Genomic DNA, 9,559 nt, shown 5'->3' with positions numbered 1-9,559 from the left:
TTTGAGGAAAAACTACCTCTTTTAACTTTTGAAAAATAACTTCTTTTATTGTATTAATTACTATTCAAAAATACTTAGGGCCCGTTTGGCCATGAGGATTTACATTTTTCAGGAAAATTATTTCACTTTATTTGGAAATTAGCCTTTGGGCATTAATATTCCAAATACAACTTGAATTTGTATTTGGAATTTGAAAAATAACTAAAACCTTATTTTCACTTTTTTCACTTTCAATACATTCAAACAACCAAATATTCTTTGCAAAAACTATAACCAAACACAACTCCATCTTCACCTGCAACTCCAAAGTTCCAAATAAAGTGAAAAGTATTTGATTTTCACGGGCAAACGCCTACTTAGTTTTCCCTAAAAGTTTAGCTAAACGCTTCAATTTTATTTTTGACTTCCCAAAAATGGACCAAACTGGCTATGGTAGTCCTTTGGATAATATTTGTAAATATTGCCTGTCTAATTAACACATGCAAGTACCGTAAATTCAATATTTAAAATAGATAATAGTAAAACACACACTTCAAATATCATTTTTTTGTGAATTTTCTAGCTGAGCTATCAAGTGTGTTTCCTATCTAAACTATCATCAACTACTTATCAAATTCAAAACACACCTGAATTATCACGTATTTGTGTTTCATACCTGAACTATATCACCAACTATGTATCAAAACACACCTCGAATAGTATCTGATGGACCTGAAAACTTGTAAAAAAATTAATACATTAGATGTGTTTTTGATCATTATCTCTTACTTGTTTTTTTATTTTTTCAATTGAATCCTTTAATTATCTACGTGGAGTGCCATTTGACACCATTTTTAAAAACAAAAAAAAAGAATGTATACAGCGTGTACGCACCATCACATACTAATTGAGATACATTTTGATGAATATTTAGTGACAGTTTATGTAGAAAATGCAAACACTAGAAAACCAATAAAAAATAAAGAATTGACTAGTGTTTTTAACCCTTATCCCTGTTTAAAAGTAGTGAAACTGCGATTTATGTCTAAACGGGCAGAATAACAAAGAAGATAAAAATTGCTTTTAACCACAAAAAACCTCGTAATAATTCTATTTTCATCTTTGGTTCCATGCGAATCTTCTGGAATATAAACTCACAGCACAAGTTCCATTGAAGAAGAAGAAGAAGAAGGAAGATCGAAGAAACCCTAGCTTTTTTATCAATGGAGAAACAAGCATCAAGCTCACGAGAGTTACAGTGTGTAGGCAGGCTCGAAATTGCACCCCCTAAACCTGTCGGTTTTCTTTGCGGTTCAATTCCTGTCCCAACCGATAAAGCATTTCACGATTTCAATGCTTCTGAACTTGTACCCTCCGCTGAAAGGTGCGTGTCTTCCTTTTTGTTTTAGCTGTCAATTGTATTTATTTGATCCTTTTTTTTTTTTGTTGTGGTGAAATTTGTCATTTAGTTTGTGCTCTAACGTTCTGATGATTCGACACGAAGTATTCACTTATGTTAGCGGTAGTGTAAGAGAGAATTAAGTTTCCGATTTATGTGATATTTTTTCGAGATTCAAGCTTGCATGAACTTTGACCAGAATTTTAAGATTGTGTTTTTTCACCAAATTGATATGGGAAAAGTTACAACTTAATAGTACTTTTGATGTAGTTTTTAAATATAGAGTTTATCTAATCCAGTTTAGCTTCAAAGTTTAGTCAAATTGACACTTGAAAGCAAAAAGTATCACATAAATTGGGACGGGGGAGTGGTAAAAAGTTAGTTTGATAGGTACCAACGGTGTGGTCCGGTGATCGATGAAGTAGGTTGAGAACTATGAGGTCTCAGGTTCAAATCCTAACAGAGTCAAAAGCACTAGGTGACTCTAAGCCTTGGCGGACAAAGTTACCCGTCCTGTCCATTCCATTTTATACTATGGTATCTGATTCAGCACCAAGTATTCACTTATATTGGTGATAGTGTAAGAGAGAATTAAGTAATAGTTGAAAAGTTAGTTTGATCGGTGCCCAAGGGTGTGGCCTAGTGATCGATGAAGTGGGTGAGAATCATGATGTCTCAGGTTCAAGTACAAACGGAGGCAAAAATACTAGATGACTTCTTTCCATCTGTCCAAGCTTTGGTGTATAGAGTTACCCAGTCCTATGCTGGTCTATGCTAGTGGGAGATACCCCATGCAATTAGTCGAGGTGCGAGCAAGGTGGCCATGACACCACGGTTTCAAAAATAGTTTGATAGAGATTTAGTGAGTTTGAATTGTTAAAATTTGTGAAGAGTTGTTCGAAAAAGGAATGGTCAAACATTTGGAAACAGTCTAAAATAGAAAAAATGTCATATGAATTGGAACAGGAGAGTATAGCACTTCTTACTCTTTCAAAATTAGAGCTCTTAACTCAAAAAAAGGGTCTATTTTTTTTTTCCTTTTTATTAAACCTGAACTAATATCGTCGTATATGCTTACAAAATGGAGGCACCTGTGGTATGGTCCTACAGAATCCTGACATATTTCATTGGAAGTAAGCGGATTTAGTTACATGTGGTCTTTTAAATTTGGGGGTTGGTCCATTAATTTCTCTCATATAACAGTTGATATATGTAGTTATTTGAGTTTACATGACTGAGAAACTTTTGGTCCAACATATTCAAACTCCGAAGAACTTCGTTAAAAGTTTATATAACGCTAAACAAAAAACCTCTTCGAATATAGATGTACACACTATATATAAAGAAAACAGATAACATAATCAATGTTTCAAAAGGAAAATTTGTGACTTTCTGGTGACTCTTTTTGGGGCAAGACCTCTCATTTGGCTAGCACTTAAATAGGTGGGGTAGTTGCTCAATGTACGCTTTACATCTTGGACTTAACTGCCGTATGCGCCCCGATAATGCTCATTGCACGATTTACACCTTGGATTGTCTGCTATGTATGTGGATGATTCTTTTTTAATTGCTTTTAAATATTGACTATAACTTATCTGTTGTTGTATAATTAGGATTCAGTGAGTTAGAATATTATTTGCTTCGATAAAAAACTCAATATTTATACACCTTTTCTTTTGATACTTATAAAAGCTCATGGGATACGCCCAGTGCCTTAGAGCTAACATATGTTGTCCTTTGAGAGGTAAAATGTCACACCTTGCTCCTGTGCCTTGTAAAACACTGGCCAGATTAAAGAACAGAGAATACTTTATTCAGTTGCAATGTCAAATAAGGCCAGGAAAAAAATGAATAAATTTACCATGATAAGAAGTTGTTTCACCATTACTCTTGATAATCATAGCTTTGAATCCAAGAATCCTACCTCCGCTTCCTTTTATTTGCAAAATTTCATTGCACATGACCAAATGTTGAACGCATTTTAAAATCTTGGAAAACTATATTTGCTCAATGTTATATAAGAAGGTGGGTAATGGACTAACCCTTAACTTTAGGTTAGGTTTCCTTTGGGCTAGAATAACTTGCTCCCATTTTATAATTTTTTTCTTATGACCGAGAAATCCGTTTGAGGCCAACCCTTACGACCAACCACAACCTTTGAAACTTGGGGTTAATGGGCTCCCCTCTACCTTTCTCCACTTAAATACCAGGCTTAGCTTACATGGTACAAGGCTTGAATGCCCCCAATTTATAAATTTAAAAGACTATATTCGTTAGTGTTATATACATACTATAACAAAATATGGCAATGGACCAATAGCCAACTTAAGGACCATATGTGGTCAATTCTATTGACTTTTAATGAATCCGTTAAACTAGACCAAAAGTGTTCCCTCCTTTTTTTTTTTTTTCCTGTTGTAAAACTTGAAGGATTATCTGTTCAACATTGTATAAGTAGGAGGGGAACAGAATAACCCTTTAACTTAAGGGACCTTTTGAGTTAAAAACTCTTCAAATGCGATGTCCACTTATTGTTATATTTTTTAAGAAGTCTTACGCGTACTTGAAGTGGTCAGCTCTCCCTTTATATGAACAAAGGAGCTTGCTGCAACGAGGTGGATCTCACATCTTGAACCCGTAATCAACAAGTTAAAGAAAGAGCAACTCTACTGTTGCCACCAACGCCTATGCTGTTGTATTGTATTTATTATGTAACATCAGTTCTGTTAGAGAGATTCGCAATGTCGAAGCATTTTTCTCATATTGAGCTTTAAACATGTATCTAAGGTTTTGAATGACATTAATAAGCTATCTTAAATTTGAAGTCTCTGTGGAAGTAGACTCTTAATTTTCTGGATGTGATGAATTAGGTGTTATTTGAATTTGAAGTCCAAGTTTTCTCTAAGTCAGAGGGAGGATGTTTGGTTTACCTTGAATGGTCTTATTCAGTTCTTTTTTGCTAATAACTTTTAGGGTTAGAGCTCCGAGGTATCGGATGATTCCTATCGAGACTGATCTAAACACTTTGCCACTGCTTTCAAGTATTCCAGATAAGGTACTGCCATTAGTGGCCAACCAATCAAGGACGAGCGCAGGTAGTGAATGTTAGTTCTATTATCTCATTTAAAGGTTACATTTTTTTTAGCTTGTGTTGTACTGCTTTATTAACTGTCAATATGTTTTTCGTACTGTTAATAAATTACATTCGAAGGACTGATCAAATTACTTAGCCTGGGTTCACATAACTTTTGTGGACTTCATGAACAGAAGATTAGAGTTCTATTTCTGGAACAAGCTGCAAGTCTTAGAATCAGTGTCTCTCAAACGTGATCTTTGTTGCTCGGTGAAGTTTTAGGGTTTAGAACTTCATATACTAAGTAGTGTTATCGAAAGCGAAAAGCGCAAAAAAGCTCTAAGGTCAACTGGGGCTGTAAGCGCAAAGCGCAAATAAAGCGTGGGCTTTAATGAAAAAAACCGCAATGGTGCAAAAATACAAATATATATATCTTTAGTCCAAGATTGATAATAATAAGCATGAATAACAAATATATGGACAAAGAAATTGTAAAAATATTACGATAAAGTGAAATATCAATCATCTAGTGTCACCTCTTCAAGAGAGGCTCATTGGCAAGGAAAAATATGTCTTAGAGGAGTTTTAACTCCAAAAAATTCTCTTTCTAAAAAAAATGCTCCCAGACACAGATTCCCAGGTAAGCAAAATAGATCCAGATCTGATTCTCTCTCCTCAGACCACCATCACAGCCCTCACTCCAGCATGACTCCAGCTCTCTCTCTCCTCCATAGCCTCCATCTACAGCTTTTTCTCTCTCCTCCATAGCCTCCATCTACAGCTTTTTCTAGTTCTTTTGCTTTCTCTCTCCTCCAAATCTTTTCAGATCTACCCTCTGTCGACATCAGCGACCTCTGACAGTGCCGGATAATTTTTCCGGCGACCTGTCAGTGCCGGAGAAAAAAAAAAAAAAAAAAAAAAAAAAAACTCCGGCGACCTGAGTTGCTGTCGGCAGAATCACCGGTGACATCTGACAGTGACGGCGACCACATCAATCAACATAAAACTCCTTCAGTTTCAGTGACTTTCATTAGAAACATGCAGGGCTCACACCTTTTTTTCATCAGTGGGGATAAATCCTTTGAACTCAGGAATACAGGGGATAAATATTATAACTGGTTTTCATTAATAGAAAGGGGCAAGAGATATACAAGCAAGATCAATATGGATATTCAGAACCTGAGATGGGTGTGCGAAGCGCTTATTCAAACATCAAAAGGCACTGGTCGACTATATAGAAGGTGGGGTAGAAAACAACAACACAATCTTTTCAGAGTTTACCAAAATTTGAATGTTTATGGTAGATTTGTTCGCATAGAGGTTTGGCATGGTTCATCTAAAGCAGCAGTGATAATCCCTGAGATCAGCCTCAACAGTGGATGGTCAGATATTGCGAAGAAAATCCTTCAATTTCTGAAAGAATTCAGCGAAGCAGAGCCACTGCTTCCTCCTCCCCCATTGACAAAATCTTATCGTGCAGCTGCTAGCATTGACAGATGGCCAGATATAAGTCAAGGAGCCAACAAAGGAGAATTGAATGGAAAACACCCTTTGCACAGAAGCTTGGTTGGCACCTTCAATGATCCATTTCATCACAGTCCCAATCCCGAAACTATTCAGAAATGGTTCATTAGTAGATGGAGAGTTACTGCTGGCATCAAAGTCATACCTTTAGACCACAATCAGTTCCTCTTTGAGCTTCCTTCCAGGCAAGAGGCAATAAGGGTAAAGGCAGGGAGGTTCTGGAACGGAAGACATCTTTCTTTATCTTGGTGGTCGCATGACATTTTCTCATTGCAATCTGGTAACTGCTCGGAAAACATATGGTTGAAAGTTTTTGGAATCCCTCTAAATGCTTGGTCAATGGATACTTTTGAACATATCTCGTTGCGGGGGTTATGTCGGTGTTGATGAAGACACGAAGAACAGAACCCACCTGATCTGGGCTCGCATCTGCGTCAAAAAATCAGCTATGAAGTTTCCGGCAAGTTTGAATTTTGAATTTGATGATAGGATCTTCGAATTGCCAATAATTAAGGAAATCCGGTCTTTTTCTTTACATGCTGGTCCTTCAACTGGTTTGCCCGAGGTTGGTAATAAGATGGGATCAAATTCTCTCTCAGCTCCACGTGCTAATACCATTAATGATTCACGTGACACACGTGTGGAAGAACCTGTGGAGATTCGAAGGAATTCGAAGGATTTAAACACAAATGGGCCGGCCTTATTCTCTTCTAATAGTCAGGGTAGTAAGAAACACTACAAAGGGAGAACTTCAGCTCGGAAACAGATGGATCTCTTGGGCAGAAGTCAAAGCAATTGGTACCAAAGGTGGGATATTAATAATGTGGGACAAAAGAGCTTGGAAATGTGTTGATTTTGAAGCAGGAGCCTTTTCTTTATCATGTAGATTCGAAAGTCTTGCTGAGGATTTCAAATGGGTTTTTACTAGTGTTTATGGCCCTCATACCAATCCAGAAAGGGAGGATCTTTGGCTCGAGTTAGCATCTATCAGGGGATTGTGGTCTGACCTATGGGTCATAGGAGGGGATTTCAATGTGTGCAGATTTGTGGGGGAAAGATTGAACTGCGTTAGAAGATCAAGGGCGATGCTGGGCTTCTCCAACACTATTCTAGACCTGGATTTGATTGACCCTCCACTTCAGGGAGCACAATTTACCTGGTCAAGAGGGGAGGAGTCTCTCCAAGCCTCTAGAATTGACAGGTTCCTTATCTCAACAGAATGGAGCGAGATGTTCAATACTATCAAACAGTACCCCTTGCCTAGAGTTTTTTCTGATCATAAACCAATTATCCTGGAAAGTGGAGATTGGGAGACCACACCTTCTTATTTCAAATTTGAAAACATGTGGCTTCAAGCTGAGGGTTTCATGGACATGATAGAAGGATGGTGGATTTCTTACACTGTATTAGGCACCCCAGACTTTGTGCTAATGCAGAAACTAAGGAATCTCAAGAAAGACATTACTAAATGGAATAGGGAGGTCTATGGAACAATCGAGACTCAAAGGAACAAGGCACTCAAAGAACTTTGGAATCTGGACCAGTTAGCTGAGCTCAGAGCTCTCTCTACAGAAGAGAAAGGTCAGACATTGAATCTCAAACTTGAAATTCAGCAAATAGCAACCGCTGAAGAGATCTCATGGAGACAAAAATCAAGATGTTTATGGTTGAAAGAGGGGGATAAGAATACAAAGTTTTTCCAAAGAATGGCCAACTCTCATAGAAAGGGCAATACCATTGACAGACTCAAAATAGGGGATGAAGTAATTGAAGACAAAGGAAGGATCAAGGATGGTATTCTGGAGTACTATCAACAAATTTACAAAGAAACTGAATCTTGGAGACCCTCAGCTGTCTTTGAAGGTCTGTCAAGTCTCAACACAGTGGATAAAGAGGACCTTGAACTTCCTTTCACCGAAATGGAGATTTTAGAAGCTCTCATGACTTGTGCCCCTGACAAAGCTCCAGGCCCTGATGGTTTCACTATGGCTTTCTTTCAAAAATCATGGAACTTCATCAAAGCAGACCTGCTAGCAGCTTTTAATTTCTTTCATCAGAACTGCCAAATGGTGAGATCATGCAATGCCTCTTTCATTGCTCTTATCCCAAAGAAGAAAGGGGCCGCAGAGCTTAGAGATTATAGGCCTATAAGTCTTATAGGCAGTGTCTACAAATTGCTGGCCAAAATTTTAGCTAAGAGGCTCGGAAAAGTGGTGGATTCCTTAGTTTCTGGACAACAGAGTGCTTTTCTGAAGAATAGACAGATCACTGATGCATCTATGATTGCCAATGAAGTGCTAGACTGGAAAATTAAAAGTGGTGAGACTGGGATCCTATGCAAATTAGATATTGAGAAAGCTTTTGATCAGCTTAACTGGGCTTATTTAGTCAACATTTTGAAGCAAATGGGTTTCGGGGAAAGGTGGATAAGGTGGATTTATTTCTGTATTTCGACAGTGAAGTTTTCAATTCTGGTGAACAGAAGTCCAGTTGGGTTTTTCTCTTCTCAAAAGGGACTCAGGCAGGGGGATCCATTGTCCCCTTTCCTCTTTATCATTGCGATGGAAGGATTATCTCAGCTGTTAGCAAAGGCCAAAGAACTTCAGTGGATTCAAGGGTTCCAAGTGGGCAGAAATCCTTCCACCTCAGTCTCAGTCTCTCATCTACTCTATGCAGATGACACCCTTATATTTTGTGGAGCTGATTGTCAGCAGGTCTCTAATCTCAACACTACCCTCATGATCTTTGAGGCCATCTCTGGACTTCATATCAACATGCGTAAGAGCACTATATATCCAGTGAATGAAGTGACCAACCTAGAAGCTCTTGCTGATATTCTTAGCTGCAAAACAGGCTCCTTTCCCACCACCTATTTGGGACTTCCTTTGGGTGCTAAATTCAAATCATCTGGGATATGGAGTGGGGTCATTGAAAGAATGGAGAAAAGACTAGCCACTTGGAAGATGCAATATCTCTCATTGGGTGGCAGGCTCACCCTCATCAAAAGTGTCCTAGACAGCATTCCCACTTACTTTATGTCACTCTTCCCTATGCCAACCTCAGTTCTAAAGCAAATTGACAGGCTTAGAAGGAAATTCCTATGGGAAGGTAACAGTGTTACTCATAAATTCTCTTTGGTCAAATGGCAATCAGTTATTCAACCCAAAGGCCAAGGGGGGCTGGGGATTAGAAATCTTAAGTTTCATAACAACAGCCTACTCATGAAGTGGCTTTGGAGATATGGTCAAAATGAGGCAGGGTACTGGAAGGAAATCATCAAAGCTAAATATGGTATTCAAGACCACTGGACTGCAAAGAAAAGCAATGAACCACATGGTGTTGGAGTATGGAAACACATCAGTAGTCTCCAAGAGGAATTCTTCCAGGCTGTCTCATTCAAGGCTGGAAATGGGCTCAAGATCAGATTTTGGCAGGACAAATGGCTTGGGGACACTTTAGTAAAAGATTTATTTCCCTCACTATTTCTGATAGCTTCTAACAAAGAAGCAACATTAGCTCAATATAGAGTTAACAACTGTTGGACACCAATTTTAAGGAGAAACTTACAGGATTGGGAAGTTGAT

The 9,559-nt window shown here is 38.1% G+C and overlaps 1 protein-coding gene across 3 annotated transcripts in view; it reads left to right on the top strand.

The window, feature by feature from the left end:
• The first annotated feature begins 1,018 nt into the window (after nt 1–1,018).
• Nucleotides 1,019–9,559, top strand: part of LOC132644085 (uncharacterized) — a 29,396-nt gene continuing 20,855 nt past the window's right edge. Inside the window, exons 1-2 of one of the 3 annotated variants that reach the window (XM_060360645.1) lie at nt 1,019–1,363; nt 4,352–4,473. In XM_060360645.1, coding sequence (XP_060216628.1) covers nt 1,203–1,363; nt 4,352–4,473 — 283 coding nt within the window. In that variant the 5' untranslated portion in view covers nt 1,019–1,202. Of the gene's footprint in view, nt 1,364–4,351; nt 4,483–9,559 lie in introns of all 3 variants that reach the window. The other 2 variants (XM_060360642.1, XM_060360649.1) reach the window with 2 other exon arrangements.

Source organism: Lycium barbarum, chromosome 1, assembly GCF_019175385.1.
Source record: "Lycium barbarum isolate Lr01 chromosome 1, ASM1917538v2, whole genome shotgun sequence".
Lineage (NCBI taxonomy): Eukaryota > Viridiplantae > Streptophyta > Magnoliopsida > Solanales > Solanaceae > Lycium > Lycium barbarum.
The sequence above is the reverse complement of the archived record's forward strand: the minus strand, read 5'-3'. Positions and strand labels throughout refer to the sequence as shown.